The sequence below is a fragment of the Curcuma longa genome, chromosome 2, assembly GCF_044706935.1.
Source record: "Curcuma longa cultivar G26 ecotype Majalengka, Jawa Barat chromosome 2, ITB_CL_G26_1.1, whole genome shotgun sequence".
In the NCBI taxonomy this organism is placed as follows: Eukaryota; Viridiplantae; Streptophyta; class Magnoliopsida; order Zingiberales; family Zingiberaceae; genus Curcuma; species Curcuma longa.
This window is the reverse complement of record NC_133862.1, coordinates 11826168-11852742: the sequence shown is the minus strand read 5'-3', so window position 1 is coordinate 11852742 and position 26575 is coordinate 11826168. Positions and strand designations below refer to the sequence as shown.

General features: G+C 36.0%; 2 protein-coding genes across 2 annotated transcripts; one reads left to right on the top strand and one right to left on the bottom strand.

Annotated features, from left to right (window-relative positions):
• The first annotated feature begins 472 nt into the window (after positions 1-472).
• LOC141820898 (DExH-box ATP-dependent RNA helicase DExH3-like) lies at positions 473-18472 on the top strand. The gene is given in 20 exon segments (XM_074708258.1): positions 473-1034; positions 2269-2423; positions 2537-2624; positions 2786-2861; positions 2864-3030; positions 5446-5541; positions 6358-6546; positions 6646-6805; positions 6899-7029; positions 9424-9591; positions 9671-9943; positions 13109-13303; positions 13477-13680; positions 14020-14089; positions 14186-14334; positions 14802-15110; positions 16800-16859; positions 17070-17222; positions 17321-17431; positions 17609-18472. Coding segments are annotated over 20 exon segments (3660 nt in total). The 5' UTR covers positions 473-575; the 3' UTR covers positions 18056-18472.
• Positions 18473-21276: 2804 nt separating this feature from the next.
• Positions 21277-22555, bottom strand: LOC141822203 (alpha-1,3-arabinosyltransferase XAT3-like). The gene has a single exon (XM_074709638.1). It carries the CDS (start codon positions 22452-22454, stop codon positions 21306-21308), a length of 1149 nt encoding a protein of 382 aa, XP_074565739.1. The 5' UTR covers positions 22455-22555; the 3' UTR covers positions 21277-21305.
• Between the last annotated feature and the right edge of the window lie 4020 nt (positions 22556-26575).

The window sequence follows — 26575 nt, the reverse complement described above, 5'->3', positions numbered from 1 at the left end:
TCAACTCAAATCCGTTGCAGGCCAACTCATACAGATTGCGAGTCACGGATCTATGCAAGTCAATCTATTTGAATCTATTTTAAAATGGATTGATAAAATTTTAATTTAATCCATCGTGGATCAATTTGATGAGTCCAATCCAATTGACGGTTATAATTTATAAGTAATCCTAATTACTGTTTTGATTAATGGGCCAACAAAATACAACTAAGCACGATTTGCAAATTTGGAATCCCCGTTGCGTCCGAGACAACACCCATCGTATTTCGCGTCTATTTTACTGACACGTCAGACATTTCAGAATTCTTAACCTAACCGTGACTACATCTGACGTCGCTCGACTCTATATTGACACGTGTCTACCGATCGAGCTCCCATCGGATATTTCGTGGATCTCAAAGGATCCCAAACCGTAACCGAACAAGAACCCTAACTCGCCACGCCCTGCGGCCCGCCGCCTCTGGCTGCCCCTCTCGTACAGAATCGAGAAAAAGTTCACAATTTGCAGTGATTTGATCCCTCTGGTCGCGAGCGAATAGGTTCGGCGGCAGGTTGATGAGAGGTGGAGAACTACGATGCTCTCCGCCACAGTTCTGCGGGGCTGCCGCCGGCTTCGCCGCCGCTTCCCCATGCCTGTAACCCCGACCATTCCGTTCCGCTCTTTCTACCCTACAAATCCCACCCCGAGACCTAGGGGTTCCTCATACCTTGGCCCCACCTTCGCGCCCATGAAGACTGGCGGCGGCGCCACCTCTGGGGTCTACGTGCCGCCCATCCCGCGACGGCTCCGGTCCATGATCAGGTCAGCGAACGGGACCCTCAGCGCTGCGAGGTCTGTCGACTACGATTGGGGTGATGGGGTTGGGCAGGGAGTAGCTCTCAGTCCGATGTCCTCGGCGTCGACTGCTTCTGGAGCCGATGGATATCCGCCTTATTTACACCAGCAAAGCTCGCACTACTCCAGGTATGCGTACGAGGATTACCCCGACGACGAGTCCGATCGCGACGTGGAACCATCATCAGCGTCTGACAAGGTTGGTGGTTTGTATTTATATTTTTTATTGATAGGGTACGTCTGCTCTGTTTTGTACTCTACTTTGACGTTAGACCTGTTAGTATCATTGTGAAAAAAATGATCTTTGTTCGGAAAATTGTTAAGGAATAAGCTAAGAACGGAATTACAATATTTGCGCCACTTTCTTTCCCTTTTTATTTGATCGTAGCTCTAGCTCAGATTAAAAACGAAGCTGTTCAAATTCATGGTCCATTTCTGGACTCGAATAATATTCCTTGCTTTGTTAATCTCTTTGTCTAATGCCCTTTGTTTCTCTGGCTCACACGTGGAAAGTTAAAATATCACTTTGATTTTTTGGAGATATATATCTAAGGACGTAATTTATGTAGTAATGCCAACAGTTGATTGTCAATTTGTTGTCCGAGTCTTTTAAGGTTGAGCTGGATGTTCCACACATTACAGAGACATCGGTATCACAAATAATCACATTAGTTTTCACAATGTGGTTTTCCTCTATGATAGCTTCTGAAATTTGAATAACATTCCTATTTTGCAACTGTGACTTTGTAGATCTTATTAGCTTGTTTGTCTAGTTTACATACTGTTCTATCCCAATATATATTCTTGGGCAAAAATCAAAAGGGCGCCTCATTTTTTCCAAATCATCAAAGGGGCATTCCTTTTTGATTTTTTATCAAAAGGGTACCCCACCCCACCAGCAACTCATGTTTAATTACTTAACTGTCCTCCACTAGTCTATTCCTATTATTATTTCCCACCTAAATTATGAACTAGGGGTGTGTTATAGTAGTTACAAAACCGTAGTTGCTACACATGCAGCTGCGGTTTCGTAGTTATTATAACGTGAATGTTTGGTGAGCAAGTCGAATCTATGTTGTAGCAGTTACGGTTTTGTAGCTGCTACAACATGAATGGTAGGTGAGCAAAGTTAAATCCGTGAATGTTTTTGAACAAGTTAAGTATACATTGTAACAACTACGATTTCGTAGTTGCTACAATGCGCCCGACTGGTTCAGGATTTAGGCGGAAGATAATAATGGAAACAGGGTATTGGAAGGCAGTTGGGTAATTGTACATGGGTTGCTGGTGGGATGGGATGCATTTTTGATAAAAAAAAAATCAAAAAGCGGCGCCCCTTTGATGATTCCAAAAAATAGAGGCACTCTTTTGACATTTGCCCTATATTCTTTCAATGTCTTTCTCTCTTGAATTCTGCTTTTTGAAATGTTCAGGGTGCATCAACTTTGGAAAATGTTGATGAATGGAAGTGGAAACTAAGCATGCTTCTGCGAAATGAAAGTGAGCAAGAATTAGTGTCGAGGGAGAAAAAAGACAGGCGTGACTTTGAGCATCTTGCAACAGTGGCAGATAGAATGGGCTTGTACAGGTATGCTTTATCCATCTTATTCCTTCAGATTTAGTGTATTTTTGCCAAGTAAAATATCCTCTCTATCTTTTGAGTAAGAAGTGCTTATTTAAAGAAAATTATTTCCATTTCAGTCGACAGTACGCAAAGGTCATTGTCTTCAGTAAGGTGCCATTGCCTAACTATAGGCAAGACCTTGATGATAAAAGGCCTCAAAGAGAGGTACTTCTGAGTAACTACTTACAGTCCATCCATTAGTATAAACATCCAAAATCTAGGATGGTAGTTTGTTTTCTTCTTTGTTAAAATTCATTATTGACTTCACTTTTTCTGTCTTTTTTGGAAGTTGGTATTCTGACATAACCTAGTTGTTATGCTTCTAGGTCTCTATTCCTGTTGGTTTGCATAGAGAAGTAGATTCCTTGCTTGGGGATTATCTTACTCGAAAGCGAAAAAATCTTAAAAATTTCCTAGTGTTGGATTTTCCAGAACAAGTAGCACTGACAGTTTTGCTACTGATGAAAGCATTTTTGAACAACAAGACATACAAACATCTAAAAGTATTGTGATGGAGAAAATCCTCAGAAGGAAAAGCTTGCAGCTCCGTAATCAACAACAGAATTGGCAGGTTAAATTTTCTTAGTTTGCATAATTTTTATATCATTTGTGCTTTGTCTTCATAAATTTGTAAAAAATCCTGTTTCTCAGAAGCTTCTTGATATTAGATATGTATGTGGATATGATATCCGTATTTACATAGTAGTTGTACATATTCCCATCTATCTAATTGGGAAATGGGAAGATCTAGCCTTTTATAAGTGGATTTGTTTATATGTGTCAATCCATGTAGTATAGCTTAGTGATGTGATCTGTTTTGTGTAGTTTACTCTAGCATAATTCATCCTTCCATACCATGCCTAGTTGATTGTAGATATTAAATTATATAGCATGCACTGTAGTATTACAGCCCTTTTTCCTCAAGTTAGTTTATATGCACTTTTGTTTCCACAAATAATAAATGTGCCATACCATTAAGAGTTACAAACATAGCAAAGATGCAATATTGGTGCTGTTGAGATAAGTGGAATATTGAACAGAATTTGACAAAGATTTTTTTTCAAGTTAGTTTATAGGTTGATCAATGTAGAGAAAAGGCTGAGTAAAGCTTTATTATCTACTTGAAAGACAAGGAAGATATCTAAAGAGAGAAAATGACAACCTATAAATTGTAACCTACTGTGCTACCTAGAGATTTATATACCTTATAAATTGGAACCTACTGTGCCACTGAGGGATTGATATGTGTTGCTGTCATTAAAGAGATTAGTGTTCCAACATTTACTCTCAAAGGGGAGAAAGATCAAGAGAAGATGACATTAGATTATGTGAAATTTGACATTGATTCTGAAAGAAAGATATTGGAAGGGCTAGACAATTGATAATCTTTGTTTTAAGTACTGTAATCAATAAACAAAAACTTGAATAAAAATGAAAATTCATGGTGAAATAAAGAACCTGGCGTAGGGATCTGCATGCGCCTAAAAACAATTTTAGCCGCATAAAACGCAGCGGAAAAAGGATCCCTCCAGAAGATCCATGCGAAAATCATATTCGTTTTACCGATTCTAGCTACTGGAATCGAGATTACCTTCGATGCGAGCCCTTCGCAATCCCGACAGCAACTCTTGCCTTCAAAGGTTGACGAATCTCAGCACGATCAGTATGTTCGCACCTCCACGGTATCCATACGAACACTGAGATGGAGAGGAACCAAATCGTGGTGCTAGCCACAATACTAGGTTCGGCCAAGGTAGAAGAGAAGAGGAAGAAGACCAATAATCTTTCTCTCAAGAGCCTCTCATCCCTTTTTTATATCCAACCATGGAATATGAACGGTTTTTGGCTCTTGGGATTCCATGGAATTAATACCTTTAATAATCCCATGCATGCCATGCATGATGATCATGCAACCCTCTTAATGATGCTCATGCAACCCTCTTAATGATGAGGGAATTAATACCCTATTAATCTGATACATGATGATCATGCAATCCTCTTAATGGATTCGATTTGACTTGAGTCCAACTCGAGTCTCACTCAATCCGAATTGGCACTAAGGGCTGACACTAACACCTGGTAGCCACAAAATTTGAATTAAAGTTGCTTTCATACCAAGAGACAATAAAGCAAAATATTATTCAATTGAAAAAGAATCACAAAAGCTCATGTAGGATTCCAACATAAGATCTGATGACTAAATCAAAATCAATGTGGGAATAAACTATTAATTCTTGTTGCTTTTTATCTGTGGGATTGATGGTGGTTATGTAGGAAGAACAAAACAAAAGAGTGAGTAAAAAAAGAAAAGATCTTGCAAGAGAAGATTGATCTCCTAAAGCTCTAGCTTCACTAGCACCCACAGCTTCTGAGGTATTTTGAAGAATTTAAAGTCCACTTACACATCTTTATTCTGCTTTGATGCGTTGCTAGAACAAATTGATCTCCTAAAGCTCTTGTTTGTCTAGTGCCTGTGGTAACTGAGATATTAGTTGAGGGATCTAGACTCTGCTTTATATGTTGTTTTTCTATAATCTCTCTCACCCATTCTCTTACCACGCATGTCATTACACTCTAACCACAATTGACTTTGTTCCTTGATTGAACTGTGTAAGCTTGCCTTCATTTCCTATCCTTTTTCTTCTTTGCTATATTATTCCCTTGGTATTGCTCTGTAATATAGATTGACCTTGTTGGTTGAACTTTATCAGAGTCATTTTCTATAGTATTGGTCATGTTTAGCCACTGACTGAAGGCTTATTGTTTGAACCCAAAATTTTATCCATCAAATGGCTGCGGTAAAACATTAGAAATTATGGAAATTGTAGAAATGAAAATTACTATAATTGTTGGCATTCTGCTCAGAAGTTCTTTGACTTTCCTGTGTCAATTAAAGGCTTACATGTTAGTTGCTTGGGTAAAATTTTCAGGTGTTGTAGCATCCAACCTAGTGTCATACCTTGACAAATTTTATATTCTTGTATAGGAATCTCCAGAAGGCATGAAGATGCTTGAATTTCGCAGAAATCTTCCAGCTTATAAAGAAAAGGAAGCTTTTTTGTCAGCCATATCTCAAAATCAGGTTGTGTACAGTTCCTACTATTTCTCCTATTTCAAATATCATATTGATTTTCAGTATCAACAAGCATTTTTCTTCATTTCTGAAACTTCATCTGCAATAAACAACCATTTGTAATTTTCTCAGTTTAAGATATGTCATGTGATGTTTGATCCATTAAAATACGCTAAGCAATTTCAATATTTTTTGTTTCAATTCCTCTGCTAGTTTGATGGGCCTGTTTGAGTGCTGTGGGAGTTCATCCATTAAAATACTAAACAGCATTTCCTACCTCCTGGTGTTTCTATTTGTTTATGATTTTGCAAAATCCTTGCTTAGAAACTCTGTTTGTGTTTCATCTAATCTTGTGTATCCTCCTGACATACTGTAAACTCATTTAGTACAATTCATATTTTGCTCATTAACTACTTGACATCAATGTTTGGGTAAAATGGGGGACAAAAGATGTCAACTGTAGGGTTTGACATCAATGAGCATATCAATGTGCTTGAGCAGATCTGCCATCTGAAATTACCTGGGTGTAATTTTATTTCACATTTGACCACTTAGTTACACTTGAACCCCATGTTCATGCATTCTGTTGTTCACTCTAGTAGTTTGGCTTTGTATGACCAAAATATCTAATGTCTTTTTCCAACACACTTCTCTGTTCTTCACTCTAGTAGTTTGTCTAATATCTTTTTCCAATACATGACAGGTAACATCCTGATGTTTATAATTGTTATATTTCAGATGTTAGTCTGAACATCTTTCATTTGCCTATTTTTCATTGAGTTTTTGTTAGTAGTCCAGCAAATGATAGTTTTCTTCCTTCTATAGGTGGTGGTTGTTTCAGGTGAAACAGGATGTGGTAAGACTACACAACTACCTCAATATATTTTAGAATCTGAGATTGTTGCAGCACGTGGTGCGACCTGCAATATTATTTGTACTCAGCCTAGACGAATATCAGCAATGGCTGTTTCCGAGAGGGTTGCTGCTGAAAGGGGAGAGAAATTGGGTGAATCTGTAAGTGCTTTTACATTGAACGCTTAGTCGCAAATGTTCTCTATGTGAATCAGATTCAAGTATCATGAAAGAACTAGTAATCTTTATCATTTTTTGTAGGTTGGATATAAAGTTCGTTTGGAAGGCATGAAAGGAAGGGATACTCGCTTACTTTTCTGCACAACAGGAATCTTGTTGAGGAGATTGCTAGTTGATAGAAACTTAGAAGGTGTTACACATGTTATTGTTGATGAAATTCATGAACGTGGAATGAATGAAGGTGATTTTGTTTTTGAGACTTTCAAGAAATCCAGTTTTGAGGGGAAAGTAGCAGTTTATCTTTAACGACCTATCTGTTGCTTGCATTCACCAGATTTCCTTCTCATTGTTCTAAAAGATCTTCTCCCCCGTCGACCTGAACTTAGGTTAATTTTGATGAGTGCGACTCTGAATGCTGAATTGTTCTCTTCCTACTTTGGTGGTTCTCCAATGCTGCACATCCCTGTAAGTTAGCAAATTGTTGAAGAATGTCTCTATTCTTAGAAATCTGACCCCTAGTGCTACTTACTGATTTTAGTCTAGAGTTATTTCTTATTCTACTTATCACTTATTATTGTTCTTTTTTTCTTCTTTCTTATTTCATTTACCTATTCTTTTTTTTCCTTACAGTTTTGTCTCATTGATTTGGTCCCATCTTTTTGAAATGCAACTTTAGCCATGAAAACTTGATTAGAAAGCTTGAGGTCCTAGTCTGGTTACTGGTTGGTTGTTGCATGTTTGACCATAATCAAGGATTATTTATGCCATAACATTAATTGATAAAGTTAAGTAGCTAATTGATAGTTACTTAAATCCGTGCTATCCATAGAGTTACCAAACTATTTGTCTTGCTTGTTTAAAATTTTGCTTTGAGGTGTTCTAGATGAAATTATTCTTAATCAATGATCTATATCCTCCTTACATCTTCCCTTCTCTTCTTCTATTTATGACGGTTGACCTAGGATGATGCTCATGGAGTTGGAGCTGACATTGATTGACAAACTCAGCCAATGTCACTATCTGGATCAGCAAATTGGATTGAAATTGGCTTAGTTTGATCTGATTTTATCCATTTTCTCAGGCATCTCAAGTGAACCAAGGAGGAGAAGAAGAATGCAGGGGTTAGAAACTTCAAAAACCTAAGTTCAAGTGGAAGTCATAGAATTTCAGGTTAATTGAATGATACCTAATGCGTAGATGACTAAATGAAGCAGTGATGATGGTGAAACTGTGTTGTTGGCATTTGGTTGTGTGTTTGACTTGTGATTATGTGGCCATTAGGAGATCTGATTGCATGAGGTGGGGGAGTGGCATGTGTTGTGGTTGTGAGAAAATGTGGGGGTTGTAAGAAACATAAAGATATTAGGATTTTCAACTTATATACTTATATTTAGTGTAAAATATCAGTTATTAACTTATTTGAATAAATATATAATTGTACAATATAATATGATATCCGGATTTCATAAAATTAATTAATGATTTTTAGTGTATAGTTAATTATTATCAAGAAAAATTGTGTTTGTTTCAAAAAGTACTGCTATTTTTTAATCTTTTTTAATTATTATTAGTAATTTATTATCATATTTTGATGTTAAAATATTTAGTATTATTTTAATTAAAAAATTGTTATTGGTAGACTTAATTAAAATTATAGTTCCTAGGCTATATTGCTAGTTATTAATACCTTTTCATTTATCAATAATTTAGTAAAGTTGAAATAAATTAATATTTTTTATGCAGGGATTCAAATAAAGTAATAGTTACTAATATTTTTATGTCAATTAACAAGTGTAATTATTTTCATTATATAGTGAATACTCAATATTTTTATTGATGATTAATAATTTACTACTAAATTAGTAATCCAAGTAGCTATTCATTATGTTAAATATTATAATTATTAGTGGTTATTTCTCATTTACTAAGTAACAATATAAATTGATTATCAAGTAATATTCTGAATATTTCTAAATGATATCAAGAATACAGGTAATTTATATGAGAAGGAAATAAATAGCAACCATACTATTGCCTATTTTTTGAAATATTTTAAATATCAATTAATATTCTGAAAGACTTTTTTGAATCCCTTTTGTTATTTCAGTTATTTAATAAATTTATTTATTTTTCCCATTATTTTCCATTTTTTAAGGTTTTTCTCTTTAATTCTGATCCTACTAATTCGATACGGTGGATACTTAGGCTTTTGGAATATTTGCGATTCTGATACTTGCCAATCATGGTTCTCACGAAAGCTATTGAATACTTGAATTTATATTAGTTGATTTGTAGATCTCGGTTAGTGGTAAATTATGTTCTGATTTGAATTTCTCTTTTGAGTCAGTTTGTAGATTTTAATATCTGTTGAACTTAATCCAGAATCCCAGACTCTAAATCAGTTCTATTTATAGATTTGTTTGGTTTAAATTAGTGGGCCATAGACTTGAATTGGTTAACGTTCTAACCTTTGTTGTTTAGCATCAACTTTGTGGTGCATGCTCAGATATTATTATTTTTGCTTTCATTTATATATTCTCCTTTATAAATATGTGTAGGATTGTGCTTGACTGTTCTAGTTTTAATTTCTCCATTGGTTCAATATTTGGATCTAAAACTTAAAATGGAATGAAAATTATCTTAATTGACCAATTCTGATTTGGGAAATCAATTTAATCTGTCTGAATTAGGGATTTTGTTGATCAGTCATGGTTTATTAATCTTCAAAAATTTGCCTTACAGTATCAGCATTTTGATGTATGAGCACCTGCATGTTTTTGTTTTCACTCATATATGCTGCTTTTCTTGTAGTTTATTAATTGAATGATTGAACCACAAGTCCTCTAATTTAATTTACAGGGTTTTACCTATCCAGTTCGGACACATTTCTTGGAGAGTGTTCTGGAAATGACTGGCTATAGGTTGACCCCATACAATCAAATTGATGATTATGGCCAAGATAAAACGTGGAAAATGCAGAAACAAACTCTCAGGAAAAGGAAAAGCCAAATTGCTTCTGCTGTTGAGGTATGAAATATGCCATTATAATTTATAATTTAAAGCTCTAATTTAAATACAAAATTAATAATGTTATCATTTTTTTCAGGATGCCTTAGAGGCTGCAGATTTTAGGGAGTATGGTTCACTGACTCGTGAGTCACTATCTTGTTGGAATCCAGACTCCATTGGTTTTAACCTTATAGAAGGTATTCTTTGCCATATTTGTCGGAATGAAAGGCCTGGTGCAATTTTGGTGTTTATGACTGGTTGGGATGACATCAACTCTCTCAAAGATCAATTGCAAGCTAATCCTCTTCTTGGAGATCCTACAAAGGTTCTGCTTCTCGCATGCCATGGCGCAATGGCTAGTTCAGAGCAGGTGCAACTTAATCTCGCTGTTCCCTAGTTGTGTGTATGCTTTCAATTTGTTGAATCATGTGCAAATACAAATAGAAATTTTATAAATAAATCAATCTATGGTCTACAATGCTCTACTTGTTTTTGCATAACTTCTATTTTTTTCTTACTTTCTCTACTAAATCTAGTCTATTTCGTCCTAGTCTTCTGAAATCAGATTATTTTAAAACCTATATGATTTTCATTATTCTAACAATAAATATTCTTGGTTCTCAAATGTTCTCTTTAATCCTGTGGGATCATCAATTAAGAGACCCAAAGTCATTTAGATGGTTAATTGGCATCCAAATTAACTTGTGCAGTGGGTATTGCTAAAACTAAAATCAGGAATTGATGATGCACGCAAGGTTTTATATAAAACACAAGATGAGTTGGGTAAATAGGTAGTCATCCCCTTCAAACTGTCAAACATTCCATGCATATTCATGAGGGTGATACATCAAATTGTATGAATCTCTATGCAAAAGTTATTGGTAGTCTAGATTGATGACATTTTGATATATATGAAAGTGAAGCATTTCTATATAATTTCAAAACAAAAAGTTTATATCAATTTCAAGAAAATGTATGGGTCTCTTTCAAAACAAAAAGACATTTTGTATGGATCTCTTTCAAAACAAAAAGTTTATATCAATTTCTAGAAAATGTTTTTGTTAAGAAATTCTCTTAACATTTCTAGTCAAGATCTGATGATGCAAAATTAAGATAACTAAGGGTTGGCCTAAATCCAATTACATTTAGGAAGTTCATTACTACAGTCTCACTGTTTTTTTTTTTCTTTTGCACACTCATTAAAAAATTTAGTACCATCCCATAAGGACCTTTATTAGAAAAGGAGAGTTCACTTGGATATACTCTGCTTTCACAATCTTTTGGGAGATCAATGAAAGGATGACTGGTCTTCTGTCTTTAGGCACCTAGATCATACCAAGCGTTTTGAAGCGACTTGTGATGCATTACATATATGGGTGGGAGACACCTTAAGCCATAAGGAAGACATGATTATGTTCTTTAGTGAAAAATTCAACAAGACTACAGCATGCTTCTCAATTATGATGAACAGTTTTATGCTATCGTTGAGGGTTTAAGATGCTGAATGTGTTCATCTTGCACTTCAATCATGAGGTACAAAACTTCATCTAATTGTGAAATAATGAGTCAAACATGCTAGATTGGTATATTTCTTTCAAGAATACAACTTTTATCTTGAAACATCATCTTCATGAGAACAAACGTGCTAATGCACTCAGCAGGCTTGTTTCTGCTTCAGGATTAGCACACAAATCATAGAATTTGAGTGTCAGAGGGATTGGCTTATTACTTGTTTACTTTGGGATGATTTTTAAGAGATATAAAGTGGGAACCATTGTGACTAGATGAACTACTTGATCAATGATTTTTTACCTATTTAAGGGAACACATTAGTTTGTTCCTTGAACATCCATTTGAAAATTTTTGTCAATTATATGAAGGTAGCTTTATGAGATGCTTGGAAAGGTCATTGCAACCTTAGTAATTGATCGGTTTTTTTTTTTCATTCTTGTGAGGTTGCAAGGGTTGTCTGTGTGTTAATGTTGAACGACTAGTACTGTCAAGAAAAATATTGATTTTTGCACTCAATTAGATTCATGATTCTGTTAGGGTGGGCATGGATAAATTTTACAAAATGATAAGACTTTCTTTTATATCAGAAAAATAATATGCATCACATATCACACACAACATTGTTAAGGAGATTCATAGGTTGCATAATTTACCTACACCTATTTTGTCAAATAGGGATGTTAAGTTTATAGGCTACATTTAGAAAACCTAATGGAAATTTTTTGATGCTGTACTCAAATTTTCAATTGCATTTTCTGTGAACTAATGGACACAGACATTTCTTTACCATTACCAAAGAACATTTAAGCCTTTGTCTTGACTTTTTAAGAAGTCTCTATCATTCAATTATTGTGCTCATACTGGCGCAGCCCAATGCACCCACTAATATGTGCATTAGGACATTCCAACAATTGTCACACATTAAAATAATGTAAACATCCAAAGCCTAAAGGAGCAAAATTAATTGACACAATATCTCATTTTTTACAATTTTTCAAAACATGTCATGATGGCAACTATTAAAAAAATCTATCGAAAGAACAACTCAATAACTGTATATAAAGGTGCTACATTTTTTCTTGGTCGGGTTCACTAAACTGCTCACTAGAATATGAAAAAAAATGTTAAAAGCAATAAGGACACAATTTTTAAGTAGGAGTCAAGGTAAAATGTTATAAATAAATACTAATATCAAGAGAAATATAGACAACAAAGAATTTGCATGAAGGATAAAAAATCTAACAAATAATGATCCATCACATCATAAACCTCATTTCATGATGTGTCATTACAAAGACATTGAAACACAAAAAACCAAGATGCGAGCGCTGATAAAGAAACTTTTACACTCCCTTAATGTGGTCTACACACTCACTAGTGTGCTTGGATTGAGGATCAATTATTCTCGCAATGTGATGACCATGTTGTTGCTACGTCTGACAACTCAAATCTGAGTTAGCACCACTACATAGCATAGAACTACCAAAACTGGAGTTTTGCATCCCGGAGCAACTAGTGTCCAAGTATGTAAGCAACTAGTGTCCAAGTATGTAAGAGAGATAAAAATAATTTTTTTGTTGATAGTAAAGAAATCATTATAGAAGATTTAATTTAAAATAATTAATCAATTAGGTGTTGGTTCAAGAGTTTTTGATTTTAAATTCATAATGTCACCTTTTCTCTTTAATTGTTTTCCACTATTAAAATCAGAAATTTAGAATTTATAAATTAGAAAATTTGCATTTAATTAACCAGAAATCTTGGGTTTAATTTCCAGAAATCATGGTTTTAATGAACTATTCTTGTGTTTAATTAAGGAGAAATCATGGTTTGAATTAACCAAAATTATTAAGTTTAATTAACCAGAAACCATTATTTTAATTAACCAGAAATCTTATGAGTTGAGTAGTAAATCTGTTTTCTCCTCAGATCGATTTAATATACTTGGGTATTATCTACTGCTACTTTGTCTTATTTAATTTTATACTCCTTTTCTAAGCCAGTTCTTGTTCTTTTTTTGCAGAGGTTAATATTTGATAAACCTGAAAATGGTGTGAGGAAAATAGTTCTTGCAACTAACATGGCTGAGACAAGTATCACAATCAATGATGTGGTTTTTGTTGTCGATTGTGGAAAGGCAAAGGAGACTTCATATGATGCTCTAAATAACACCCCTTGTTTGCTTCCAGCCTGGATTTCAAAGGCAGCTGCTAGACAAGTAAGGGTCAATTGCGATCTGCTTAAATTTAGTTCAAACTATGGCAAAAGAATTTAATTAATATTTTGTCTCTTTCATACTATGTATTCTCCCTAATTCCCTCAATCATTTTTGAATTCCTTTTAATTTGATTATGTTGAGAATTATTGATGTTAGCACGGATTATTCTACAGAGAAGAGGAAGAGCTGGTCGGGTACAGCCGGGGGAGTGCTATCACCTTTATCCAAAATGTGTCTATGATGCATTTGCTGATTACCAATTACCTGAGCTTTTAAGGACACCATTACAATCTCTTTGTCTGCAAATCAAAAGTCTTCGTCTTGGAAGCATATCTAAGTTCTTATCCAGGGCATTGCAGTCACCAGAACGTCTTTCAGTATGTTCTGGATTTTGTTCATTTAATTTATGTCAAACAGTAGCAATTAATTGACTCAGCTAGCTAGGCCCTCTGATTTTCAAATATGCATTTCTATTTTTTCATTGAAATAATGGATGTGATCACCCCTCACCTACAGTTTGTCTAGTTAGACCTGTTCAAACTGAGGGCTTGGCCCAAAATAAACATTGAAAATCAAATCAAATGGTCTGCTATTAGTGACAAACCCATCTGGTGATTGATTTTGTTTCTCATGCTTTATCATACAGTTTTCCTGTAATTTTTTGGTAGTTGAGTGATTTGAATGCCACGTAGAAGCATAATTTATCTCCATTGTAGGTTCAAAATGCAATTGAATATCTTAAAGTCATTGGTGCATTGGATGAGAAGGAAGAATTGACTATTCTAGGTACCAAGTGATATTTGTTCATCTGTTCTGTTATTGACCATTCTTCTTATTGTAATAATCTTTTTTTATTGAACTGTCATGTACTTCTTTCTACAGGACATCACTTGTCAATGCTTCCGTTGGAACCCAAATTGGGAAAAATGCTTATTTATGGAGCTATGTTCAACTGTCTTGATCCTATATTGACTGTTGTTGCTGGTCTAAGTGTTAGAGATCCATTTTTGACCCCCTTTGACAAGAAGGATGTAAGTGACTTTCTTGTGTCCTTTTAACTGATTATTAACTCAATGTTTGTATCCTGGATCTTAGTGCCATAATTGGCTGAGTGTCTTCCATTTGTCTTCTGATGTTCTTAGTATTTTATAAGGCATAACCCAACTGCCATTAGCTTGCTTGCCATGAATTACTTTTCAAATAAAAAGGGAATGACATGCAAAACATCCTCATATCATCCGGGCCCTCAATGTGAGGATTTTCATTTAGGTGTACAAAATTTGGTTTCAATTGAGATCCAGTTGCAAAAAGATCACTCCAGCTCCATATATAGGATGATAAAATGGAAATATAGGATGATAAAATGGAAAGAACATTTCCTATTCCTTTTTTGCATATAATATCTAGTGTGTAACCTTCACTATTTTTGAGTTCTCAGATTTCAAAAATTCCCAGCACGACAAATTTTGATTATGATGACTTGTAAATTTTAATGCAGTTGGCAGAATCTGCAAAATCTCAGTTTTCTTGCCGTGATTATAGTGATCATCTTGCTTTGGTTCGAGCTTATGAGGGATGGAAGAATGCAGAAAGTGAGCATTCTGGATACGAATATTGCTGGAAGAACTTTCTTTCAGGACAAACTTTGAAAGCTATTGATTCTCTTCGAAAGCAGTTTCTTCCTGTTCTGAAGGAATCTGGTCTTGTTGATGAGAATTTAATTACTTGCAACAAATGGAATCGAGATGAAAGCCTTGTCCGTGCTGTAATATGTGCTGGCTTATATCCAGGGGTTTGTTCGGTTGTTGTAAGTTCTCAATACTTTAAACCAGAATTTTCTGCACTATTCTTTTCAACAAAGAATGAAAAAGGGCTAACAGTTACATTAGGCCCTGACAACTAGTGTTAAAAGCATGTAAATAATTGAGCATGAATCTCGACCCTATTTCTTATAATCACATTGTAAACTTTAAGTGACACGAGGAGCCTTGACAACTTGAGTACCTCGATGTTCAAAGGGTGACCTAGGAAGTTGGCTAGACGCAATCAATCACATAAGAACCCAGATATGATGGAAACTAGGCAAGGATATTCACACTGTTGTGGGAAAATGCGGGTCCAGAAGCTTATCTATTATTGTAACATTAGATTAACCTCTTCTAACATATAAACACTTTTAAGAGAATGACCAGACTTTGTAAATCCAATGATGTAAAGAAAATAAAATAACAAGTTTGTAGGAAAAATATAGTTGAAGAAAAGGCTTGATAAATCAGCATTTTGCAAGATCTAAAATTTGGCACATTGCACAAACTAAAATTCAAAATGAAGTATTTTCTAGCTAAGGATTACAATTAAATGATTTCCATAGCTAATAGAGTTGGAAATAAAATTATTGTGGTAAGATAGATTTAAAAAAAAAGAAGAGAGGTTTGATGCTCCAAGTGTGTATGCTTCTCAAGTAGGATTGAAGGATCAAATCAGAAGAGAATTTTGGGAGAACATAGATCATTGTATTTCTGTGACTGAAAAGCTTATACTTGACTGAGATTAAAATGAACATGCAGAGAGAATTTATGAGGAATACAAGGGAGTATATGGAGGATCATGTAATTGAGAAAGATATAAAGAGGGTGACATGATTTTGAATGTTGCCATATCTCATTATTAATAATTTTAATAAAAAAATATTTAGTTTTAGTGACTAAAATTTTTGGTAAGCTTAGAAATCATAAATTTGTTAGATATATATGGATAGATATAGATAGATAGATAGATTGACTGAAGTTGAAAAACCTTTAAAGAAAATGTAGGAAAAACTGTAAGTTTGCATAATATTCCTAATGAAATTTGGATGAGTTTAGGACTAGTTTTAACTAATTTAATTATTCAATTATTGTCTTCTTGTATAAAACTATATCTAGTAATCATGTTGTTGGAATAAAAGATGTCTGAAATTAGTATTAGAGTTGTGTGCAGATGATTTTTCATTAGTAACTATGTCTAACTTCTTATTTTATCTTTGTACAAGATGACTTCAGTAATCATATTATAGATAAATAACTTTGGTTTATGATTTGCAAATGCTATTGTGATAGGACAAGTAGATTAGATATGAAGTTTGAATGGTAGAAATAAACTTCATTACCTAAAAATTGAAAGTTAATTATAACTAGAACATAATATTTGGAAATGTTCAAAAGTGATTAATAGAATCTATAGTTGAAAGTCTTCTATTTAGTTAATTGGATCAAAATTCAATTAATGATCTACTTTAATATTACTAATTATATAGCATGGAGCTTAATGTTTGGATAAGATTGATGTAGCCAACTCAAATAGTGGAGATAAACATAGCTAGATAGTTTTAAGCATTCTTCTTTAAAATATTTGTTTTTGTTTCTGTTTCTCTTTGATTTTCTGCTGTACAATTTCTATAATGTCATGAAAGTATTAAAGAATGAGTATTCTTGATGATTAACTTGACATTCTACAGAACAAGGCAAAGTCAATTTCTTTGAAGACAATGGATGATGGTCGAGTTATGCTTTACCATGTAAGTTTTCCTCTGTACCTGTTCATTTGACCGCATGATACATGCATGCAGTTTTTTTTATTGCAACAAATGAAAGTTCTAACAGTTTTTTTTATTGCAACAAATGAAAGTTCCAACAGTTTTTATTGCAACAAATGAAAGTTCTAAGCTCATAATAATAGTAGTCTCTACAGTTATAGTTTTGTTTACATGGTCATTTTTCTTTCACAGAATTCAGTTAATAGCAAGGAGGCAAAGATTCCATATCCATGGCTAGTTTTCAATGAAAAGGTTAAGGTGAATTCCGTGCTTCTTCGGGATTCAACTGGTGTATCTGATTCTGTACTGCTGCTCTTTGGGGGAAACATTTTGCGAGGCGGACTTGTGAGCTTCTTTAGTTTCATTTTTCGTTTATTTATTTATTTACGCATTTTCAGGCATTCCACTTTATTGTTGCTAACTATGTTTTTGTTGTTGTTAAGGATGGTCACGTGAAGATGTTGGGTGGTTACCTGGAATTCTTCATGAAGCCCGACCTACAATCAACTTATCTTAGTCTCAAAAGAGAGCTTGAAGAGCTTATTCAACGCAAAGTATGATTATTTTTTCACTTTAGATTAGTTGTTAGCTTTGCGTGCAGTTTAGTAGAAAGAATACTCATGTTTGGCTTGATCTGAGTTGATGCTGCACATTAGGTGGTTTTTTTAAACAATTAGTTCTTGTAATATGCACTCCTTTTAACTTTCTGCTCACTCCTGTTTCTTAAACAGCTTGTCAATCCTAGAATGGACATACAGGGCAGTGAGGATCTCCTTTCAGCAATTAGATTGCTAGCGGCAGAAGATCCTTGCAATGGTCGTTTTGTCGTTGGTCGACAGGAGCTGAAACCAAATGCAGCAAAGTCTGTGCTTGAAAGCAGCACAGGCGGTGGTGATAACTCCAAGAACCAATTGCAGACCTTGCTCACCAGAGCTGGGCGCCAGAACCCTACTTACAAGACAAAGCAGCTCAGGAACGATCGGTTCCGAGCGATGGTCGAGTTCAATGGAATGCAATTTATTGGGAAATCTTGTAGCAACAAGAAACTTGCGGAGAAGGATGCTGCATCACAAGCCTTGGAGTGGCTCCAGGGTGGGTCATTGCTTAGTTCAGGGGACACCAAACCCAAATCCATGCTGCTCACAAAAAGCAAAAAGCAACACCGCCACAGAAGTTAAGTGACACATCTTAAAGAAGAAGCAATGCCCCGGAAGCATCTGCATATGGAACCAGATCTGCCATGGCAGAGATTGCCAAGTCTATTTTTTAGCTTCTCCCTAATTGTCGAGGAGCCATACACCGCAGCATCATAGAAAGTGGTCATATGTAGTTTCATTTTTCATTGGTATAACTTCACTGGCACCCAAATTCTTGGACTCTAGAGCTCTGGGAGAACAGGTGGAAACTTGGATAAGGTGGACAATACATGTACTTTAGTTTCTTGTAAATTGAGTTCAACTCACTTGTGCTTCCTGTGTCTAACAGCCAGTTTGATCAGCTGGTACGATCTGTGGCCAGGCATTCTGCATTAATAATGCTCACTTATATATTTATTTGTAGCTAGGTGAAATTTTTAATTTTGTGCTTTCGTATTACAGTCATGTCCTTTTGTTTCCAAACAATCACATGTGCTGGCACATTTAATGCTTCAAACATAAAGCAAGGTCCAAACACCACTAATTTGTAAGATTCCATTTGTTGCTTGTGTTTTAACAAAGAAGTTAGGGATGTTTGGTTGAGGATTATCTTTGATAATCTTGATTATTTGTTCAAGATTATTAATAATAATCTTATTTGATTTAGATTATCAATGATTCCTGAGCAATACAATAATCTTGATTATTTGTCCAAAGGTATTAATGATAATCTTATTTGATTTAGATTATCAATGATCCCTGAGCAATACAATAATCTTGATTATTTGTCCAAAGGTATTAATGATAATCTTATTTGATTTAGATTATCAATGATTCCTGAGCAATACAATAATCTTGATTATTTGTCCAAAGGTATTAATGATAATCTTGTTTGATTTAGGTTATCAATGATTCTTGAGCAATATAATATTATTGCCACGTCAGTAAAATGGTTTATAACTTTGGAATCTGATAACCTTAAGAGGGCCTTGATTATTTGTCCAAAGGTATTAATGATAATCTTATTTGATTTAGATTATCAATGATTCCTGAGCAATACAATAATCTTGATTATTTGTCCAAAGGTATTAATGATAATCTTGTTTGATTTAGGTTATCAATGATTCTTGAGCAATATAATATTATTATCACATCAGTAAAATGGTTTATAACTTTGGAATATGATAACCTTAAGAGGTAAGGTTTTTCATAATGTTGAGGTTAATAATAAATTTAGCTCAAAAAAACCTTTCAATATTTATCATTTAAGACAAAAATATCTTTAAACTTTTCTGCAAAAGGTGGAATCCGCCACCGGCCCCACACGACGCAGGAGGGTATTGCCTGGCTTCGTCAGGATTCGAACCCTTGTCCTCTTCTACAACTCTGCTGCGTCGTAACCAACTCAATTATGTCTCAAAGGCAAAATATCTTTAAACTTTAATCAAATATCAAATTGCCCTAAATTCATTTTAGTCGACTCATTGCAACTCCTGATTCCAAAACAGGATTTTCTTCTTCGCTCTCGTGTACGCCACCGTCCTGTTCTTCTGCCCGCACAAGGGTGTCGCAGGATCGAAGATCTCGCCGTCCGTCGGAAAGCAAGAGGCTATTCTTCTTTCCACTGTGTGGCGTTGACCTCCTTCGCTGGCTGCTGGAAACAAGAGAAGCGAGACGTGCAAGAGAAAAATAGGGCAGAGACGTTCTGTGGCCGACCTTCGACCATCGCATGACTTCCTCGTCGCCGGCCCTTAGCGATGATTGCGTGAAAACACCAGCGCCCTTGTTCATCTTCTTAAAAGGGCACACGGCGCTGCCCTGCTTCTTCTCCACAGCCGCGACGTCGCCTGTCAGCTGCGATCCAAACCTCCGTCTGATCGTGATCTGTGCCTCCCTGTCGACCGCGATCCCTCCTCTGTCTGGTTGCACCACTGAGCACCGGCGGTTGCGCACCCTCTGCTAAGCTTAGCGGAGAGAAGAAGGATAATATTGTAAATATGAAATTAAGATATACAAAAATTTTCAACCAAACAAGTTTTACTAGGTAAGTTTAAAATTGAATCAAACAACATAAGTTATATTTTATTCTCTTAGTAATTATATAATTAAGATTATACATTATAACTTAAAATCAAACAACCCCTAGACCCGACTACGGTTCAGAACCGTCGGTTCGACGGTTCATGGCAGGTCGACCCTTAACCTTAACCGCCCAAGACAGTTACGGTTTACGGTTCACGGTTCACGACGGTTCGAGATTATTATATTAAAAATTTTAAATGTATATAAAAGAAATATTGAAAAAAGAGAGAAAAATCGATATAGTTTAATGGTGTGTAACTCTAGTTCGATCCTCACTAACGGCATGTAAATATAATTTTGAAATAAATATATAACTATATTATATATAATATTGTACCTCACTAACTGTAAATATAATTTTGAAATAAATATATAACTATATTATATATAATATTGTATTGAAATTATGTATAAAAGTCATTGGGGGCAGTGACGGTATTAAGAATTGTTTCCCATCAACACGGCGTATTAAAATTGAATTAATATATATAATTATATTAATTTTATAAATAAAAGATGTTGTAGAACAATAGTAAGTATATGCGCTTGTGTCCTAGGATGTACTGGTTCGAATCCAACAATGTGTTAAATTATAATTTAATTAAATAAAAATAAATATATTTTATATAAAAATGTATTGATAGTATATACAACCCCTTAGAATTATTGATATATTATACTTAAATCCAACGGCTCCTTAGAGTTATTGTGAGGGTTGATTCAAATGTTTCATGAAGTGAGACATCTTGCATTTCATTATAATATTTTGAAATCCATAATATTTGTCCCCGAGGTAATGGTGCAATGGTAGGACATTCGGATTGTAACTCAAGGACCTGTGGTTCAATTCTCAGCTACGTCGTATTTATAAAAATTTGACTTTTTTTTTTTTGAAATCCATAATATTCGATGGTTATTGTGCTGTCAGGTTTGATTGGACCTGCATGTCAGAAGTTAAAATGTTTCATGAAGTGAGATATCACTTGCATTTCATTATTATATTTTGAAATTCATAATATTCGATGCAGGATTTTGTGCAATCCTTCCCCTATTCTTTTTCTGGAAAAAAAAAATCTTACAGAATTTTAACGCACGTTTTCTTTGCCAAACGGCCTCCCGTGAATCTCCTGTTCCTGGCAGTCTGTCAGAACCTGTCAGATCCGCCGTGCATCACGTCAGGAAAACGTGGACCGGCCTGAACCGGCCCTAGCTACTTCCTGAGAAGCTTCAGAGCCCTCGCCAAAACCGGCCTGAACCGCCTCAAATCCAGCCTCACGTTCTGCTTCTTCAGATAGATCGCGCCCATCTCGGCCCACCCCCGCTTGTGTATCGACGCCGGATCTGTGAACACCGGGTCGTCCCTCGAGTACAGCTCCGTCAGCGTGCTCTCCGCTGCTCCGATCGTGTACTCCAGGTACTGCAGCCTCATCTCCCTCGCCGGATTCCTGAAGTAGTTGGCCGCGATCCACTCCAGTTTCCCGAAAGGCACCACCTGAATCAGAACCGCGTTCGTCGGCAGGAAGACTGCGTTGGTGAGCCCCGCGCCGTGCACGCCCAGCATGGCGTCGCAGGTGTTGACGAGCCGGGAGAAGTTGGCCACGCCGCCGAAGTCGGCCTCCGCCACCACCACCTCGAACCCCACCTTCCTTGCTAGCCTCGCGATCCCGTCGACGTTCATGAACTTCCGGGTCCTGGCCCTCGAGATCACTAAGAGCCTCGGGTTCCTCTTCCCCTGCGCGCCGCCGGCGCGGTGTCGGTCGAGCGAGTAGGTTTCTCTCATGAACTCGGCGAAGTCGAACATCGTGTACCTCGCGGGCGAACTCGCCGGGTCTATAATCAAGTCCCGGTTGCTGCTCAGGCCGACGAGCACGTGCGGGAAGCAGTGGACGCGTTCGTCCTTGTCGAAATCGATGATCGGGTACCGCGAGATCCTGTTGAAGTACGGCGAGTATTTGCCGACCCACCAGAATTTGTAGTCGGCGACGACGAGCTGGACTTCGCCGGCGAACGGCCAGGCGGTCTGAAAGAGCGGGACCAGCACGTCGGAGAAATCGTGGAAATAGTTGCCGAGGTAGCCGCCGGTGGAGAAGACGACGGCGGGCGCCGTGTGGGTCACGTCGCATTGCGGAACGGCGGTATGATCGACCACTGCTCGCACGTTGACTTGCCGGACATTGCTCATCGCCGACGGGTCCGACTTCCTGGCGTACGGCTTGATCTTCCATGACTGCGGGCTTGGGTCGGGAAGAAGTGCTACGACGGAGGAAGAATCCTTGCCGGCTACTCTGACGTCGCCCTCGATTTCACAAGTGTCGCTTCTGTAGTTGGAAAGATCACACAGTGGCGATCGATCCGACATTTCTGCTTTCGTCGCAGGAGATCTCTGCAATGGATCCACAGTAGCAGATGCATTGTTTTGGAATTTGACAGCCAGCCGGCTACGATCGAGTACTGCGCTATCATCCACTTCGCAATAGTTGAACTTCAGATTGCATGGCGATGATCTCTCAATCCCCTCTTTTTCCCTTGTTCCTGCAGAGCAGATGACGAGTACTATAAACCAACTAAGAACTGAAAAATCAGACCACAATTCCAAGAAAAGAACAAAAAACAAAAAAGGGAAAGAATGTGACTCCTTTGTTTCATCTTCCAGCTTTCTTTTCCCTTCTCTAAGCCACTGAAACTCGAACAGGAACAGATTTAAGCTTAAGAAAACTTACCTAATTGTTGGCTGCTGCTAGCGGTATCAAGCTGTATCTGAGAACCCACTGCGAGGAAGAAATCAGAACAGGAAAACGACGAAGAACGCAGTAAGCAATTTGAATGAACTAACAGCTCGAGAGCCCTTACGGAAGGAAAAACTGAGCTCATCGGATTTGGTGGTGGAGACGTAGATCAGGGAGAGTAGGAAGCAAGCAACGAGCAACCACGCTCCATAGCACGCAGGGTGGACTCCCTTCAGCTGCGCCGCCAGTTTCATCTTCCTCCCTAGACAATCTTCTGCGACTCGAGGAAGACGCCTACGCTGGGAAAAATAAGGGTCGGGAACAAACAAATCTATGGAAGGAGCCCTGTCGGCCGTCCGATCGGCGATGATGGGACCTGAGCAGTCGCGCAGGTTATTCCACCGACAATGATGGACGAATCATTTGTCTCCGTCGGACAGCTAATTGTGTTCCGCCTTTTGAGTTATGATTTGATTAGGATGAAACAGATTTATAAAATAAAATAAAATTTTAAATTTTGATAAAGTCGAATAATATTTTTTTTCATCCTAATTTATTATAATTTTTTGATTTATCTCTTAATAGATGATTATGAAATTGATCATATAAGACGGTTAAAGTGATATTCAGGTATCGTTAAATTAGAATTATTGAAATGGATAAAGATTCGATTGAATATGTTAGAGTGATAAATTTCATTTTTTATTAAAAAATAATAATAATAAGTGAACAGTTTGCTTGATTTATCTATGGAATATATTTGAAAACTAAAATGAATGTTTTAAAATTTTCATTCTATTAAAAAAATATCATATAATATATTATGATTTAAATCATGAATACTTAATTAGTCAATTTCAATTAATACATAACCTTCTCTAGATTCATTCCTTGAATAAATTCAAAAGCGTAAGCAACTTCTCACCCAATAATCTAACATCTCAAAATTTTTTTAAAATGCCCTATAGTACACTGTAATTGAGATTTAAACCATTATAATCCAGATATCTAAATTTTTAGAGACCCAACTAATTCAAAAAATGAATAACCTTTTCTTAATTCGTCCATCAAATAAATTAAAAAACGTAAGTGGTTCCTCCTCCAACAACCAACGTCTTAAAATTTTCATCTCGCTATATAAAAATATTTGAACGCCTTATCAACCTTTACAGACCCAATTAATCCTGACGATGGATGGTGTTCCTCTGATTCGTCCATCAAATAAGTCCGGAAACTAAATGATTTTTCACTCAACAACTAATTAACATATTAAATTTTTTATTTTAATGAAAGAAAATATCCTACAATGTATCGTATTCAAATCATAGATACTTGATGAATCTATTAAATGTCTTATCGCTGCACCATGCACAAGGAAGGCATGATACTTGATTAATTTGCTGAACACGTTATCGTGAGGGCTATGGAAGTCCCTCCATAAATTTTGTTTTAGGAGAGGGTCTTTAGCTTGCAACATTCAATCCATCTAATAAATCCAAAAGGAAGGACAACACTCATTCATTCATTCTCACTAGCTACAAAAGTTGGTGGAGCAGCCTGAGAATGCCGAAATTGATGCGTAGTGGAGCTAATTATGGGATTTGCCTACCTAGACAAAGAAAGATTCCTAGTTTCTACCTCTCTATGGACCACTTCATCAAGACATATACTAGGTAAGGAGGTTAATGAATGTCTTAGACAATTACCTACCTTCTCGGTTCCTTGGATCGTCTGTCTCACCTCCTTCGCGATGCCATCCGATCAATCAAACTCCGACGACATCGAAATGATTGTTTCACAATGATGAATTTATACAAATCAAAATGTAAGTAAGAAGAAGGCTTGTGAAAACTTTCTATTCTTTTATGCACTTGACTCATTCAGCCTCTCACAAGATACCAAATCTACCAACCATTTTAAAGTAAAGATTTTCAAAAAAATAAAAAATAAAATAATAGGATTAGAAAATCTAAGATGATGTCCTCTTGAAATGTTGAGCTTGATGAATAAAATTTGGAAGAAGTTTGTTTTTAAAATATCATTTAATCACTAATAAATGCAAAAATATTTTTTATAATATAATGGAACAGATGATAGCCTACCATCATGCTATGATGTATAATGTTTTTATACAAATAATACAACATATATATCAAGGCCTAAGATACCGATGATTGATCGCTAAATCATCGCATCAATTGCTTGTGCATACACAATATACCTCTTATTTTAAGCTTTGATAATCTTAATTCCTGATTGCGTTTGGAGAATTAGTGTTGATCTTAATTCATATCAAGATAGAAACCAACAGAACTCACAAAGTACAAACCACACAAACTCAAATCATACTAATGTTTAGTGTTCAAAGGAAGGCCCCAGAGTTTTATACCAATGAAACTTAGGTTCCATAAATAATTACTTATGCAAAAATAACAAGCCCATTGATCTTCTAAACACAAAGGTGGTCTCTTATTCTAACCTCACTCAACTACATCCCAAGTTAAAGATATCATCTAATATTCTGATTGATAATTACTTGTTAGCTAGTAACCATAGGATCGATCGAAAATAAGCATGCATTTCCAGACACATACAGTTTCTCTAAAGTCAGAATAGCAAATGGAGAAGTAATAGAAACAAAGACAACTCTTGAACCACTATTTGTAGCATGTTTCAGCACAAAAGGTGAGCCAGTGCAAGGCCAAGACCAATTAAGGAGCAATCTTCAATCAAAATTCCCCGAACCAAAGGACGGACTATATCGAATCAACACTTCCACAATGCAAAGTCCTAAACCTCTATACAAGTTCCAAAAGACAGAAGTTCCTGAATAGAAGAAGAGTAGGAGGTCTAAGCACGAGCAAGCCGTGGAACTCTTCGCATTTCAAAAGCTTTCGCATTTAGGAGGGAAACATGATGATGGATCTGAAGAATGCATCTTTGTCCAGTAGAGTAAGCTCTAAGACTAGAGTGACAGAGATCAAATTGTGTGAAAGAGAAGGATGTTACAAAGATTACTCTTGATAGATCATGATTATTTTCAACCTAAGCGAAGGATGTTACAAAGATTACTCTTGATAGATAATGATTATTTTCAACCTATTTCGGAAGGAAAATCACCACCACCACCACCACCAGGAGGGAAGAAGCTCATTAGAGTTAAAATGTGCATACATCACCAAAAAGAATGCACAATGCGAAGTTGAGAAACATAAACCACAGCTACTTATGAAAGGATATAGGAAAAGGCATGGTGATGATTATGAAAAAACATAAACCACAGCTACTTCGCTTGTTTCTTAGCATTGAAGTTGAGCAAAGTGTTTTAGGTACTTTTATCAATCTTTGTTGAAGTTCATAATGGAGACAACAAAACTCAATTGTTATACCCTAGTTTGAAGTTAAGAAAATATGATCACTCTAATTCTAATGTTGTTTAGAAGCCTGTTTGAAGTTAAGAAAATATGATCACTCTAATTTTAATGTTGTTTAGAAGCCTTGTTGTATGTACCATGTATTTGAAGAAGTAAAGCTGACTTTGGCCATCTATTTGGGACATTCATAATAGTAAAGTTTATGCAAATACAAAAGCATGTTATTAATATATGTTCATATTTAGGTGCATGTATTAGTGGATTCATGTCTAGGTTATGTATTTTCATTAATTGAATGTATCTCTCTCTCTATCTATTTATATAGACACACTCAAGTATGCAACTTCAAGCATTCCACTTAGCAAGAAAAAAATTACTTA